At 39.2% G+C, this 17,339-nt stretch overlaps 1 protein-coding gene across 8 annotated transcripts in view; it reads left to right on the top strand.

The window, feature by feature from the left end:
* Positions 1–17,339, top strand: part of diaph2 (diaphanous-related formin 2) — a 427,538-nt gene that overhangs the window by 154,701 nt on the left and 255,498 nt on the right. For 6 of the 8 annotated variants that reach the window (XM_051860865.1, XM_051860870.1, XM_051860868.1 and 3 more), the window contains 3 exons: positions 1,705–1,767; positions 5,241–5,573; positions 9,624–9,738. In XM_051860865.1, the coding sequence (XP_051716825.1) occupies positions 1,705–1,767; positions 5,241–5,573; positions 9,624–9,738 (511 nt within the window). The remainder of the gene's footprint in view (positions 1–1,704; positions 1,768–5,240; positions 5,574–9,623; positions 9,739–17,339) is intronic. The other 2 variants (XM_051860871.1, XM_051860872.1) reach the window with 1 other exon arrangement.

The raw sequence follows: 17,339 nt of genomic DNA on the forward strand, positions 1-17,339 counted from the left end.
ATAAAAGAGCTTCACACTTTTAATTCATTTGTTTTTAAGAGTTGATGAGACTGCATGTATTATTAGGCCTCCTGCTCAGTTGTTCTGCCAAGCCCAGTTTCAAATAAGCATCTAACCATATTCTTTCTTTTCATGTTGTGGTGGATTGATATTTCCCCTTCTTCATTTGACTTCACTACTAGTCATGTTAACGCCAACAAAGTGCAACATTTCTACAGGGTTCTCTTCCTCAACGCCCCCTCCCCCCAACCTCCCTCTTGACCACTCAACAGAAAAAGAATAGAGTCAGAGGTGAGGAATTGAACAGTATCTCACTCAATAATTCAGAGCTCAAGCGATACTGAGGGAGAAATCTTTTACAGCACCCTGATAGGTTTCAGAAAGATCTGCGGTCAGCTGTCTGTACCAACATGGGACTCGTAACATTGCAGTACAGCGCAGCGCAGGGATGGGCCGGTGTCTTATTGCTGCTGCTGGGCTGGATTTGCCAAAGAGTATGTCGGTAATGATGCCGATAAGCATGACACTGCACTTGAATCATGGAGCTGATTGTCTTGTACTCCTCGTTGTTGCAATGGTCAGAATCAGGGGACACAGCTTGACCATTCACCTTTACAGGCTGATTCTTTTGAGATGCAGCATGTATGTGCCATCCCTCTCTCTTTCTCTTTGAGGAATCTATCACACAGAGTATGCTGCTGTTCTTCTTGACAACGTTCAGTGTGTTGGCTGATGTTCTGCCCTTTACATCTTCAAAAATAAATAAAGATAAAAAACAAAGCTTACTAAACACTACAAGAAAGGACAGCATTTCAAATATGATCAAAGGTTGTGTTGTCTTCTTTTTTTCAGCAGTCTTCACCATGGAAGTATCCATCTTCTTTTCCATTACATGTCTTTAAAATTTGATTCCGCCCTACATGCAAAAATTGCACCATATGAGTATATTTCAGAAGCAGTGGAGTATGCTTCCTCTGAATGAAAAGAGGCTGTTAAGATGTTATTTTTTCCCATTTTCTTTCTTTTTTCTTCTTTTTTTTTAAACGGCTCCTCATAGTGGGTTCAAAGTGGGAGCGAAGCATCGCTGATGTTTGAGCAAACTTCATTGGCCGCATCATAAAACAGTTAAATGATGGGAAGGATTCGAAAGAACAGGATTCTAGAAGCAACTCTAAAAGATGCAAAGCATTTACTGCGCAACAACCAGTTTACTGCATTGTTGTCTGTTGTGTCTTGAACTTTCCTTTGAAATGGACGTTATTGAAACAAAAGGATCATGGAAATGACTGGAGCCAATAGAGTTTTTTTTAATCAACCAAGGAAGCTGAAAAATTGGATGGGCACTTTTTCGCTCTGTTGTGTCTGGAATTAGAACTAAGTAAGGAAGTTTAATGATGTTCTTAATTTGTGAATTCACTTAGTGAAAACTTTTCTGGAATGAGAAGCTCACAACAACCACTAATGAAACCCTGTATTACTTTATTAGTAGGCAAAAACTATGTTTTAATAATGTTCAGTTAGGCTGCTTTCATCCAATTTCTTGTTGTCCTCAAATGTTATTGCCACGTGGCCTTCAGTAAAGTTGGCAGTTGGCTTTTTTTTTTTTTTTTACCATTCTCCTTTTCCAGCTATGGGATCTCTGTCTTTTCCTTACTGTTGCTCTGTCTGTCTGTGTATGTGTCTGTCTGTCCCTCACCTGTCCAGTTGACTAGTGAGAGAGACAAGCTAAGAGAGGCAGAGAAAAGCATCAGCGAAATAAACAGCAAGGTGGGTGTTCTCCCAACCTCCCCTTCCCTTCCCAGCATGCTCAACGCAGCCACCTGCCTGCATCTTTGAAAATCTGCATTTTTTTGTACCTTCTAACAGGTTGATCAAAGCTGTTACCCCTCAGTGATCAGCCAGAGCCTTGATTTTCTGTATTGTCTCAAGACTCTCAACAGATGCTGTGCAATCATTCATTACAAATGCATGCTACACAATTAGGCCATAATCCTTCCCACATACCCAGCATATAAACAGCTTGTGATGGTGGATCCTACCAAATAGAATATCTAAACTGTGAACTAGAATATTACCACATACACTAGAAAGTATATGAAGCAAGTTGTTTGTTTGTTCCCTGGGAATCAAACACTTATTTTGGGGTTGCTAGCACAGTTCTCTTCCACTTAAACTACAGGAACATGATTGAGTAGGCTAACAGAGCCAGTTCCAGCTTGAAGGGGAAAATGAAACCCATCCTTCCATTTAACAAGAGTATTGTAAGACTCAGTAGTAACCAAATCTAATTTAATTTTCCTCTTGCTCATCAGAGATGAGATTGGGATGGTTTAATTGTGTGTTAGTCCTAGTTAATTACCCAAACTGTGAACTGTTTCTACCAAGAGTGCCCTCCCACCCGTTGAGAGTGTAAATGGATACTTCCCCCCTTGATATTCTTCTGTCCATATAGAACAGACACGCCGACTTTCTAATTAGTGCTGCTAAACAGTATAGAGATGGCCAGCAAGTCCATATCAGTGGCCAGCTTAGACCTTTAGCAATCCAGACTTTTAGGAAGTAAATTGCTTTTTAAAACCAGATAAAAAGCCAAAATGAAACCATAGGGGGAAATGAGCTTTAAATGAAACATTTTCCTGTATAAAATGTGTTTTTGTTGTAAAATTGGACTAAATGATGGATATTGCTAAAAGAGAATACGGTGTATGGCTAGAGAAAATTGTGTGCCCGAGGCTGATTAGCATTCCAGAAATGTGGCTGGAGGGTCTGCATCGCGCCACAAGCTGCCACAGAGGGCCAAAGCGATGCGGAAATGACGGTGCTCTAATTTAGCAGCTAATTTGCTTGCCATTCTCTTGTATTAAACTTAAGAGAGAAAATGGGTCACAACGGGCCGGAGATTGACAGACGCATAATCATGGGACAGGGTACTCGTCAAGGGACCTCAGCTTCCTGCATGATGCTTCTACACCTTTTTAATTTCCCTTCTAATAAACAATCCACTGCCTGCATTGTGTAATCAAACACTCGGTAATGCATATAAAAATGTGGCTCGACGCATATCATTCTCCTAATCAACTGAACTGAGGTTGGAGCGTGGAGAAGGGAATTGCTTTAGAAAATGAGAAACTTTTTCACTAAGCTGTGATGAGAATGAGGCACAAAGTAAGTTTTGAGAAAGAGGAGGAAAAAAAAGAGAAAAAAAAATGGTTTGTAATCATCCAAAGGTCAAGTCATATCTGGGCTATTGGGACTTCTAATTGAAGCATTTGCATATCATTTGTTGCTAAAGAGACTGGCCCACCCTTTATCAATGATTTAAAAACCTGTTTATTCTGTTGCAAGCAGAGCAGGGCTGATTTGTCAGGACATTTACTGCCCTCAGTCTTATCAGTTACTGGATGAATTGAGCCCTGATTCCTCCATAATGGCTTCTCTTCCTGGAGACCATCTTGTGAACTTCAGTTATCTTACCAGGAAAGAACAAAAATGTCCTATAAAGAAAAAGAAACGCGCATTTGCTTAAAAACCCTATGGATTGTGGCTCAAGGTTAAGGATCTAGAGAATGGAGCAGAGAGGTTGACTGCCTGCCGCCACCAGTTGCATGAGTGTTCAAGCCCGATTACTCTTCTCATTACTGCTAAAGGTTCAGGTGGCTGCATCCTATTCATACGCTCAATCTATTAGCAAATTACAGAGGCAATTTACATGTTAATCAAGTCTAATGGTTTACTCTCATCTGTTATGCTTTATGATTAAACGAGATGAATCAGTCTACACAAAGTGCTTTCCATATTTCATTCCTAAACAAATATCGATACTGTCATCTTGTCATTCAGTGTAATCACAGTTAAGTATGTTCCATACGGAACGAATGAATGCTTATGTCATTATGCCTTAAAAACAATAACAGATGATCATCATAAACTTCACCATGTTTGTTTCTTTTTGAGTTATGCCCTCAGTGTCAGGCGCTTTTTCATTCTCTACTGCTAATCTGAATCTGAAATGGCTTTTAAATTGTGTGTGTATGTGTGTGAGTGAGTCATGCTTACAGGAATGCTACGAGATCCATAGAAGATGGTTATATCATGCTGCTGTATAAGGTTACCCAGAGTTAAACTTTATCTCAGCTTCTTTATCTCAATGTTTTCTTTTCTGTGTACTGAACATTTGCTACAATAGGGTCCACAATTAACCCATGCATGCATGTGTGCATTCATTCATTCATTCATTCATTCATTCATTCATGCACTCATTCACTCATTCATTCATTCATTTATTCACATAGAGTTCTAGATAAAAATATCCTAGTTAGCCTTTTGATGATAAATTAATAATTTAGTAATGTTCTTATGCTAAAACATTGTGACATGTTTTCTTTAGTAAATGGTTTGTATGGTTTTTTTTTTTTTTTTTAAATCTCACAGCAGAAAATGATTTTAATTGCTCACCAAATCCAATTTCTACTCACATTTGGCACTGGGTGAGTGTTCATTTTAGATTCTGGATGAAACAGTCCTCCGGTGTCCACCCAGAACACCCTTCCATCACATACATGCACAGACACACACATTCACTTCACCACTTGTGCAACACTTGTCAAATTGCTCCTCTGAGAGCCCAATCACTTGACAGGTGTGTACATTCCAGAAGAATCTTCCGGTCACATCGACCGACCTGCCATTTATTTATTTACATATTCAATGTGACTACCTGCCCCTCAGGAATTGCCGTGTCCCAGTTTCCCCAGTGAGAGAATCAGACGGTGGGCTCAGGCTCCTCTGAGCGCTGGCCCCTGCTTGGCTCTCAGGAGGTGGAGCTCTGCGCGCTAGACGGGCAGATGCTTAGTGCTGCTGAGGGAACCGGTGCCCGGAGGGAAGGCCACAGAGGCCCCAAGTCATCCATCTGCTTTTATCAACTCTTATTTAATGCATGCAAGGAGCCCCTCCACCCCCCTCTCCCCCTGCCCCCCTCTCACTTTCTCTGAATTTTAGACTTGTTTTAATGCACTCTCCTAAGATTGTTAAGTCAGCTGCTGTAAACACTGTCTTTTATCCTCCACTTGCCTTTGCCTTTGTCTCACCTACTAGTTCTGATGGGATAAAACATGTAATGGTGATAAAAGCATGGGCCTTTGGGTGTAGAGGCTGAACGGGAGTGGTTGAGGTGAATGTTTGGCTCACAGTGTCGTAAGATGCCCTTTTCATGTCTCTCACCCTTTGTAATCCCTTCGCAGGTTGCAGCAGGACCTGGAGCAGCCGGTGGCGTTCCTCCACCACCAGCAGGTGGCATTGCACCTCCTCCTCCGCCGCCCCCTCCACCGCCCCCAAGTGGAGGTATGCCACCTCCTCCACCTCCTCCTCTACCTGCATCTATGGGACCTCCTCCTCCTCCACCTCCACCCGGCTGCGGACCTCCACCTCCCCCTCCACCTCCTGGAGGAGGCCCGCCCCCACCTCCGGGTATGCCTTTGGCTCCTCCTCCGCTCGTTGTCCAGCTGCCTTATGGGCTGTTGCCCAAGAAGACCTACAAACCTGAGAGCGTCATGAAGCGGGTGAACTGGTCCAAGGTAAGAAAGACAAAGACACTACTGAAGCTTGAGCGATTTAAAAACACATGTGTCCTGACAACCAAATAACACACTCCAAGGTCAGTAGTAAATTGCAAATAGTGGCAGTAATTTAGCCTTCCCAGTGTGTAAAAGGAAGACGAGAAGAAAGGATGAAAAAGAGAGTGTGACTTTTTCAGTGGGAGTTGATGGTCCAAAGCCTACGAGTACATGCAGCTTATTAAAAAGAGCGTTGAGCCGTGAGACTCACGACTCTCCACTCTGCCTTCCTTTCAAGATATCGGGCCGTAAACTATTTCATTAGCTCAAGTGCCCTCGCATACACATTCTGGCCGTAATTGAATACATTTCTGATGAAACAAACGAAACAAAATACAAATACATAAAACAATATTGAGTAATCCTCCAATTTCAATTTCTATGGGTCAGCTTCTTCATGTTGTCTTTTTCCTTTTAACTCTCAATCATTAATTTACCCATCGCCTTGGGAACTTTAACAGTCTGAAAACTGGATTAATTTTTTTGTTACTTTTTCATGCTTATGCTCGACCTTGTCTTTAACTCCTTTATGTGTCAGTGCAGAGATGATAGACTCCTCCACAAAAAGCAGTCATACAAAAAAGAAAAAGTAAGAAATCTCAGTAAGAAACTCAATTAGCAATCATACATGCATAGTATAAATCAGGGCTACTCATCTCTGAAAAGCTCAAGAGCCATAAAGGAGGATCCATTTAGCCCCAAGGGCAACACATTTTTGTGGTAATGCTTTTATATTTATGAGGCTGACTTTGTGTGGTTTGCAGTATAGGCAAATTACAGTGAGTTGTATTAAATTGTATATTTTCCATATTGAATAAAATATTTATACATCAAAATAAATGTTTATGCTCACTAAAGCTGAATTTGTTTGATCAAAAATACAGTAAAACAATAGTGAATGTGAAATATTACAATCTATAATAACTGCTTTCTATTTTAATTATTTTAAAAATGTAATTTATTCATGTGAAGGCAAAGTGAATTTATTTTAATATGCTAATTTGATGCATTTCTTGATGCATGAAGCCTTTCTTGTTATCACAGATGTAAAACATTTTGTGCTGCTTAATATTTTTGTAAAAACAATTAAAAGAATTTACTGTCACTTTTGATCAATTTATTGAATCCTTGCTGAATAAAGTATTAATTTAATTTAAAAAAATAAAAATAAAAAAACTGACCCCAAACATTTAAATGATAGTGTGTGTGTGTGTGTGTGTGTGTGTGTGTGTGTGTGTGTTTGTGTGTGTGTGCATATATAATTAGTGAATTAAATACTTTACAAATGAATTAGTCATTTTAGTATCTCATTTGATTATTTTCATTTTTTATTTTGATTTATTTAATTTTATTATTTGCTTATTTTTATTTGGAACTTGATAGACTCATTCATATAAACAGGAGTAGCCATGTTTGAAGTAGTTGATGTATAGCTGAGTCGAAAAAGTAGTATAGTAAAAAACTAGAGATTTAAATATGTGCTTATCGTTTATTGACATACGTCAAGGTGATGTCATGAGGTTTTGCTGAGATCTCTGAGGTGTCATTATGCTGATGTGTTGGTGATAGGTAATGGAGAGAGTGAGAGAGGATGAAAATGAGAATGCTAATCAGTTTGTATCTTGCTATTTTAAATCACCCACTGGAGGCCCCTCCATCTTTCACAACATAGGAAGATAACAGCCAGACAGTAAAAGCAGCCAGCAGCAGTAAAGTTGGGAAACACTCCAGCCCCTGCACTCCTCCCAATCTTTCCCTAAAGCATGTTACGGACTTTCAAATAGCCACATCGGAGATTATTGCCTGGAGGTGCTGTAATGTAATTTCTCTAACCGTTAGAACACCCACACAGGGGAGCCGCACTCCTTTATGGAAAAGTAAATGATTGCTCGCATCTGCAGCTAAGACCGTTTGGAACTGCTCGCTTTCTGCCCAGAGATGGGTGTAGTCGCCCAAGGCGAGAGGAAGCTACCGTATTTCTCTCTGCTGCTTGAGCATGAGCAAGGTCACCCTTGCTGAGCCTTGTGTTAATTACTCTGTTTGGAAGAGTCATGTTTTTTTTTTTTTTTTTTTTTTTTCACAAGTGCCCTTATGAGGCAGCGCACTAATGAGACTGTTCGTTTCTCACTCTGTCTGTCTCTGTGTATTTCCACTGTTCTCTTGGATTTAGTGAGATTGAAAATGCAATCTGATACCATTACCATCTGAAGAATCAAACATTTCACATCGTTAGACATGCATTTGCATAACCCTATAATATTAGCAAATACTGTATTATAAGTATTTTAAATATTATAAAACAAAAATGTTTCCCTAAAATAATTTGTTTTAATTAAGATTGGGGCACATTTTATTTTGCGAATCAATTAACTTGACATGCTAAACAGACTTCATCCATGTTTGGCTAGGTATGGCATTTTTTAGAATTCTGGCTTCAGACACACTTCAATTTATATGTTGCAGACAGATAGCAGCTGAATTTAGAGGGGGTGACGAGTTGCTCAAAGCAAATAGTTTCACAAATAATTTACAGATTTATCTTTGAAAATACTTCACACAAGAATAAGCCTAGTGTGTAATCGAGAGGCATTTGGACTTCCTGTTTTCTGCTCTGGTTCTCTCCTGTGACGTGACAAACTGAACTATACAATTTTCTTTAAAGCTTATGTTGCGGTTGAGGAAATGACCAGCTCTCATTTTATAATGAAAGAGAATACAAAATGTGTCTTTATCCATAAATTCAGAAACTTCTTGTGATTCTGACGGTCCCTTAAGCTATTGTATCTATATTCTAATCATATCCCACAAAATTCTTGGAAATATAATGCATATTCTTCTAGTTGTTGGGCTGCAATTATACAAATTACAGCAACAATGTACAATGAGATTAAGAAAGAAATGTCTTTGCAAAGGTGTCATTTCATGCCAAACATAACCTCTCATTTCCTTTTCTTTTGAGTTTGATGTGTGATGTGTTGATTGCAGAGTGAAAGAAAAAAACCTTAGCATGACAGTTTCTCATTGAAACACCTTGTGGTGATAGACATTGAGGTTTGATGCTGACGTTAAGAGGATGACAGGTGATAAAATCTAACTATTCCATATGCAGATTTCACCCATCTATCTATCTATCTATCTGTCTATCTATCTATCTATCTATCTATCTATCTATCTATCTGTCTGTCTGTCTGTCTGTCTGTCTCTGTCTGTCTGTCTGTCATCTATCTGTTTGTTTGTCTGTCTGTCTATAGTTCTTTCTATTGTTCTATCATTCTGTCTTTCAGCTGTTTTTTTGAAAGCGACAGTGTATCTTCAGGCAAGTCGATCCTAAAAAATATGTAGTTTTGCACTTTAATAAAGATATCAGTGCACTAAACTGGAGGTCCTTGTTTATGTATGGAGAGATCTTTAAATTTTCCTTCAGCAAAAGACAGTAGCTTTAAAGTCTTTAAATTCTGCCAACACCTAATTTATTGCATGCACACATGTTGGCTTTGACGTGACGAGTAGCACAGTTGAATTCCCTTTTGCTAGTGTCTTAATGAAGCGTAGAGAATGAGCCAGAGATGATGAGGGGGAGGAGGTTACTATATGTAAACCGTAAGTGAGAAAATACATAGTTTAAACTGCCACCTCTCTTCACTTTGATCCTGATTCTAATCCCACACAAACAGAGACACACACAAGGGATGGGCACATATTTTCTAGAATATGAACACCATATTTTTTTTACAGTCGGTGAGTTGTCTGAATGACTAGTTGACTAATCAGTTGTAACACACACTGATATGTACTGTGTGTATGTATTGACTAATTGACTAGTTGTCTATTATGCCAAATATCTACACAAACATACACGCTATAAAATGCAAATAGAGTTCAAATTGCTTGATTATATTTAGCCTTGTATATTCAGGTATTCATGCTGCTGTGTGCGTGCGCTTAAGTGTGCATTGGTGCTCGCTTGCTGTATTCCTGCTGGTGTTTGATGGAGTTTTTCTGTGTTTGCAGATAGTGCCTCAGGAGATGGCGGAAAATTGCTTTTGGCTCAAAGTCAAAGAGGAGCGGTTTGAGAGCACGGACATGTTCGGCCAGCTTTCACTGTCCTTCTCTTCTAAATCCAGAGGTAAGGACAACTGCTTTGCCTCTCCTTCTAATCACATAGGAACAGCTACACCGATGGCTACATTTATTCCTTTCAAACTTTTGGAAATCAGTCGTCTCTGTGAAATCTTAATTATCTTTATAAAGCTGTCTTGGTTTCACCATAACTTCCCTTTTTATAGGGTCTGTACAATCAGATTAAGGAAGCGTTTAGCTCTGTGCCAATTAGCAGAGCTGCAGAGTTGGAAGTGTACTTTACATGTCAGCACAGAGTCAGTTTACAAAGCATCCCTCTTCCTTCACGGGATCTGTACTCTAAGCGGCTGTGGGTTTCGATAGGAGCAGAGGACAGACATGCTTGGTTAGCTTGGCTGCCTTTCCGCTTCACTGGAAGCCCCCCCGAGAGACAGTAAAGAAGAAAGCGCGCAAGAGAAAGTTACAGTACACAGACTTGTACTTTTGTTTTGGCCAGTTTGTTTCTTTGTTTCCCTTGTTTATTCACACTGCTGGAGAAGGATAAAGTGGATGTTTCCTTCGGCAAGGCAGCAAGTTGAACCTTTGACAGTGAATGGCCTTTGTAGATTTTAATGTCTGTTCCATAAAGGGGCATTGCAGAGGGCCTGTCAGACATTGAGCACAATTGAAGAGTCTGCTCATGTGTGCAGCAGTGGTCAGATGATCAATCATTGAAGTGAACTGATCTGAGAGCAGATTGACCAGGCTCTGTGGAGTTTGCTAGCGTTAGTCCACTGGCACAGCTCCAGATAACAATAACTCCTCTTATTCTCCAGTATTGACATTATATCTGTCTGTTAAACTCCATCCAGCAACACTTTAAGCATAATGTGGTGGTTTAAGATGTGCAGAAGTGCCTGTATGACTTTTGAATATAACCGTTGCTGATTGCTACTGGGGTTTGTGCTTTCTCTTGACGGTGACAAAAACATAGCCTGTTCCTGTGAAGCTGAATACCTTTTTTAGATATAATTGTGTTTAGGTTTCAGTCTTCTACACTTTGTATTTTTTCTTTAGTTTTTCTCTGCAAAGGTGTAGGTTTTATAAGTAAGAGTTGAGTAGTTCCTCAGGGACCTATCTTTGGCTCAGTTCCTATCAATTACGCCTGGAGCATACCCACTGACTCGTCTCTCCCCAGGTCTGTTTCTGAACCCTAACTGCACGTCTTCATGAATGAAATATGCTTTTCTGTGTTTGATAGTTGTAGCTGCTCTTTTTAGATGAAGCTAGAATTCTGAAAATCCAGCTTTGAAGTGTGTAAGATGCGATTTGGACCCATTCTGGAAACTTTTACACAACGGGTAGAACCTTACTTCCTTGTACCACTTTTAATTAAAAGATTATTAACCAATGGTAAACCTCATCGCTGAAAAAGACTGAAAGGGAAAAGAGGACAAAATTATACTACTTTTAACTGTCTGCCATCTGATGAGTGAGTTTCGATGTACTGCCAATACTGCATCTCTAAAATATACTTTCACGCCACCAGTTGGAGGAGGTGGTAGGTGGTGTCCTCACCCTGTTGCGTTTTTTGAGAATTGTGCAGCTGGCAGTCTCCAGGGATGAATTACTTTGTAAGGCCTCGCAGATGCTTGGTTTTGCCACACACTATAAATCCTCATAGCAGAGCTGGCAGAGCAGTCATTGGTCAAGTTTTGCTTCATTTGTCTGCGCAACTGCTGCTTTATTTATGTAGTGGTGAATGTGGTCGCCGACTAACAGTGCCAGGGAAAAACGTTCTAGACGACCCGCTCATAGCTAAAACGTCTGTCTGGAGACTGCCAGGTAATGAACGATGAGTTAAGGAGGTGTAAATGCGTTCTTGCCCTCTGTAAAGTATACAAAACAAGCCTCTGTTGTCTAGTTTTCTCCAGAGTGCGAGTCTTACTGGTGTTTGAGATTTGGTATTTGCTCTGCTTCATTTCACGTTCCTTTTTTTCCGTTACACCACAGCATCTCTTTCTCCCCCATTGCTCAAAAGGCCTGGTGTTAAAGACCCCTGTTGTGAAAATCAAGTTTTAAATGTTTGTTATATATCTATGTGTTTTTTTTTATAAATGTTTTAAGAAAAACCATGTGCAAATTCATTAGTTAAGTTTCAAACTCGGTTTGAAATCGCCCTTGTTCTCTGTGTCACAAATATGTTGTAACCAATCCCGTCAACGTGCAGAGTGGTCATTAGCATATCATTAACTATGCTGCGAAGCAGGAGATACCAGGTTATATTTTTCTGCTGATATGAAAAATTGTGTGCATTTAGCAATATAGCAGGTGAATTGTGTATATTACAATGTTATGATGAACTATATGCCTTTCTCCACTGATGTTCTAAGTTGTTCAAAGCGTTTGTAAGGATGCTGATTTTTAGAAGGCAGCTGTCTGACTCTGAGATGGCAAACGGGAACATGGTTTGTGTAACATTAGCAACACATTATTAGCTGTTTGATAACACAGTCAAGCAAATGGCTAATCATACTGTTATGTGTCTGACGTTGTAGAGAGCGATATATAAAACACATTACCATTTTGATACATCGACTCGTAGACGACCCTGTATAATTCACTCTTCCACTTTTTCTTTTGAGTCAGTTTCTGGTTCAAACATACAGGTGCTGGTCATATAATTAGAATATCATCCAAAAGTTGATTTATTTCACTAATTCCATTCAAAAAGTGAAACTTGTATATTATATTCATTCATTACACACAGACTGATATATTTCAAATGTTTATTTCTTTTAATTTTGATGATTATAACTGACAACTAAGGAAAATCCCAAATTCAGTATCTCAGAAAATTAGAATATTACTTAAGACCAATACAAAGAAAGGATTTTTAGAAATCTTGGCCAACTGAAAAGTATGAACATGAAAAGTATGAGCACGTACAGCACTCAATACTTAGTTGGGGCTCCTTTTGCCTGAATTACTGCAGCAATGCGGCGTGGCATGGAGTCGATCAGTCTGTGGCACTGCTCAGGTGTTATAAGAGCCCAGGTTGCTCTGATAGTGGCCTTCAGCTCTTCTGCATTGTTTGGTCTGGCATATCGCATCTTCCTCTTCACAATACCCCATAGATTTTCTATGGGGTTAAGGTCAGGCGAGTTTGCTGGCCAATTAAGAACAGGGATACCATGGTCCTTAAACCAGGTACTGGTAGCTTTGGCACTGTGTGCAGATGCCAAGTCCTGTTGGAAAATGAAATCTGCATCTCCATAAAGTTGGTCAGCAGCAGGAAGCATGAAGTGCTCTAAAACTTCCTGGTATAGGGCTGCGTTGACCTTGGACCTCAGAAAACACAGTGGACCAACACCAGCAGATGACATGGCACCCCAAATCATCACTGTCTGTGGAAACTTTACACTGGACCTCAAGCAACATGGACTGTGTGCCTCTCCTCTCTTCCTCCAGACTCTGGGACCCTGATTTCCAAAGGAAATGCAAAATTTACTTTCATCAGAGAACATAACTTTGGACCACTCAGCAGCAGTCCAGTCCTTTTTGTCTTTAGCCCAGGCGAGACGCTTCTGATGCTGTCTGTTGTTCAAGAGTGGCTTGACACAAGGAATGCGACAGCTGAAACCCATGTCTTGCATACGTCTGTGTGTAGTGGTTCTTGAAGCACTGACTCCAGCTGCAGTCCACTCTTTGTGAATTTCCCCCACATTTTTGAATGGGTTTTGTTTAACAATCCTCTCCAGGGTGCGGTTATCCCTATTGCTTGTACACTTTTTTCTACCACATCTTTTCCTTTCCTTCGCCTCTCTATTAATGTGCTTGGACACAGAGCTCTGTGAACAGCCAGCCTCTTTTGCAATGACCTTTTGTGTCTTGCCCTCCTTGTGCAAGGTGTCAATGGTCGTCTTTTGGACAACTGTCAAGTCAGCAGTCTTCCCCATGATTGTGTAGCCTACAGAACTAGACTGAGAGACCATTTAAAGGCCTTTGCAGGTGTTTTGAGTTAATTAGCTGATTAGAGTGTGGCACCAGGTGTCTTCAATATTGAACCTTTTCACAATATTCTAATTTTCTGAGATACTGAATTTGGGATTTTCCTTAGTTGTCAGTTATAATCATCAAAATTAAAAGAAATAAACATTTGAAATATATCAGTCTGTGTGTAATGAATGAATATAATATACAAGTTTCAATTTTTGAATGGAATTAGTGAAATAAATCAACTTTTTGATGATATTCTAATTATATGACCAGCACCTGTATATGGCTGAATTAAACCAGTATTTCCACTTGCCATTGTGCAGCATTTACTACAGTAAAGCTGACAGAGTGGATCAGGTATTCTGATCTGGTGTGAGGGAATGGAGGCGGAGGCTAATTTGCATATTCATGGCTCCGCGTATACTAAATAAAGCAAGGGTGTAGAGTTATATTAAAGCTATTTTAAGGCATGAAGAATTTGTTTTCACAAGAAAAAAAGATTTAAATATGTAATTTTGGTGATCAAAGGTGAGTTTTAAGGTATACAGTTTTTGACTACAGGGGGACTTTAAGTAGCTTTTAAAACAAAGATGTAGTGATCAACAGGAATTTTAAGCTCTAGACCCATGTCTTTCAAGACTTTTTTTTTTTTTTTTTTGAGCATCTGAGAAATGGGGCCAAACATTGACATAATGCAAGTTAAAGCAAGTGTTGCATCATGCAAGCAAATACCATACATCGCCATAACATTAATAACATTTGCAAGACGTTAGTTGCTTAGCACATTATTTTGCAACCTATTTCAAATGTTGCAATCTATTTTAAACACTAATATTTTGGAAACTATGTAGTTTGTGTAAATTTCTCCCATCAGTGTAGAAAGTGTACTTGGAACTGCTCTGTTAGACTAGTTAAATTATTGATAATATTGTGAAATCAAACATCTAAATGATCACAGATTTTGAGGGCAAGTGGAATAATAGCCAGCCAGCTATTTTGGTGCTTTCTTTTTTGAGCGTGGACTAAAATGTCAGAACACTAGCATGCAACTTAAAGAGATTACCTATTTGTGTCTTATACTGTCAAAGTAAAAATATGCAATATGTTTGAGACTTATAAACTCAAAACTTGGGGGGAAAAATGAATAGCATAATTTGAATAAAAATTATTATCAATAGTGAATATTTCCAGAATCATGTTTTATGCCATCTGGGGGCAGTTTGGCTTACCAGTGTTTGACCACAGCTTGAGAATGACTGATATAAAGAAAATACTCACTACTTGTTAACTTGTTTAATCAATGGTCTATCCTCTGCAAACATGCCCAGGGCTTGATTTTTTGAGGAAAAACTGTGCCTTTTCGTCCCAAATTGTAGTCTTGTAGAATAGCATGACTGTCCAAGTCACCACATGTCAATACATGCTTCAGAAGCTGCATGAACATTTTCAGAAATGCAGTTTAGACCTCATTTAAATCCTTTTCTTTGTAAGATTTTATTGTAATGTTGTTTTCCTTGTAGCCACAGTTGCTTGGCCTTTCCACCCCCTCTCTCTCACACTCTTATTCCCTATTTCCCCCAGACTCCCTTCGCTTGGTGGTATCAATCAATGGTTCTGCTTGTGTTTCTGCTTGGGGGATCAAATCGGATACACTGGTGAATTGAGTGTGTGGCATGGCCTACTGCATTTGAAAAGCAATTCAACGCCTCCGCTTTTATGTGCCGCTGAAATAAGATGGATGCTGGCAAAACTTGCTCCTCCTCTCACCCTAATAGGTTTTCTTCACCATTGACATACGCTCTCAAGAAAATAGAAGTCAGACTCTACGGCTCGGTGATGACATGCATTGCTTGTTGCTTTTGAAATATAAACCACATCAGCACCACCGTCCTCTTTAAATGGTGCATCATATGAATTCTTACTGAAATTTGAACTCACAGCAGCACCTGAACACTTCACTGATATTCTCTGTGATCGCACATACTCCTCCTTTTTTCCTGCTTGGTGAGGAAAGCTGTGTTTTTTGCATCGGTTTGAAGTGCAAATTGATGTCGAATGAAGTCATAGCTTTTTTCTGTCACATACATAGAACAGTAACTATCAGCAATAACCTGAAATGGATGATTTTTTTTTGTGGGAGGTACTGCTTAGCCCCACTCTTGTCTGTGCGTCGAGTGGCTCAGGCAATAGATGAGTTTGATCTGGGTAAATTAAGTGCAATGGGGTGGTGAAGATCGCTCCTGGCTGCTCCACAGATGGAGCTCTGAAGCGAGATCTAATGAAGATGTATTTTAATAATTGGTGTCAATGCTGAAGTAATTCATGAGGAAGGAGGAGCCCAGGGCAGCAGTTGACCTCTAAAAGGAGGACTACCATAATTTTTGGCTCTTAATGACCAGTGAGCCTATGATGAGAGAGAAAGATAGAGAAAAAGTAATGAAAAGCAAGTGAGGGTCAAGTTGTGGAGTTCCATATATCTCTCCCAGAATCAGTGGTTACCGAAATTTGAACTCACAGCAGTACCTGAACACTTCACTGATATTCTCTGCCCTGCATGGTAATACAGCAGCAAATGGAAGAACAACAGTTGTCAAACTACTCAACATTTTTTTCACATTATTTGCATTTGCAAGCAAAAATATAAAATGTATTCAAAATCAAAAATAATTACAGTTGATTGCATATACAAGTACTTGCTGAAAAACCCCTAAGTTAAATAATCTAAGACATCACCAAATTGTAACAGATGTATAAAGCATTCAATAGGCATTTAAAAGTGGCTTCAAAAGTTAAAATATTGTTTGTTTTTCATCCATTGTGTAGTCGAGTTGTGTCAGTCTTTTTTTTAGAGACTAAGGGACTGTTCGCACAGGTAGCATTTTCAAATTTTGTCTGCGCTATTGTTTATTTTGTTGGTCTATGTAAAATCTTAGGCCGCTGCGATATGTCATGCTGTTTTTCAGTGTGGCTTTGTGGAGGTGCATTGTCTGTACAAGCAAATGGAGTTACTACAGACTTACAAAAGCATAAAAGTGGTAGTTTAAGGTTAAATTGTGATAGTATAACATTTATTTTTGGCCAATTGTGCTTATCTTTTCCCCCTTGTAATTTTATTTTAGTTTAGTTTAGTTTTTCAATCACATTAAAAAATCACATTGAGATATTAAATTTACAGCCCTATAGTGATGTTAATGAATATTTCTGGGTCTTTTCTTTTCTTTTCTTTTCTTTTCTTTTCTTTTCTTTTCTTTTCTTTTCTTTTCTTTTCTTTTCACAAGCTGTGTACATAAACCTGGAAAGTTTGTTTGTTTATTTACTTATTTATGCATTTATTAATTTATTTCATCTTGTAAACGCAATTTAATATTTAACAGACATGCCACAATGTCAAATGAACCAGAATGCACTTGCTCTATAGCTGTTGATTTTATGTATAGAAGAATTGTGATTTTTGCACCTATTCATATTCAGTGTCTTTTTAGATCGTCTGGCAGCTATGTGAGGCATCAATGTCAGATTTCACTTTTAAAAATATGTCTGTGACTCAGGACCTCAGCTCCCCCGCAAGGAGCCTGGCATGGTCCCCCTTTATCAGCCAAAATTTCATCAAATTCTCTCTGATCAACTGTTCCACTCCTCCCTCCTTCTTAGTTTACTGACATCCTTGTG

The sequence above is a fragment of the Ctenopharyngodon idella genome, chromosome 14 (genome assembly GCF_019924925.1).
Source record: "Ctenopharyngodon idella isolate HZGC_01 chromosome 14, HZGC01, whole genome shotgun sequence".
Classification (NCBI taxonomy): Eukaryota; Metazoa; Chordata; class Actinopteri; order Cypriniformes; family Xenocyprididae; genus Ctenopharyngodon; species Ctenopharyngodon idella.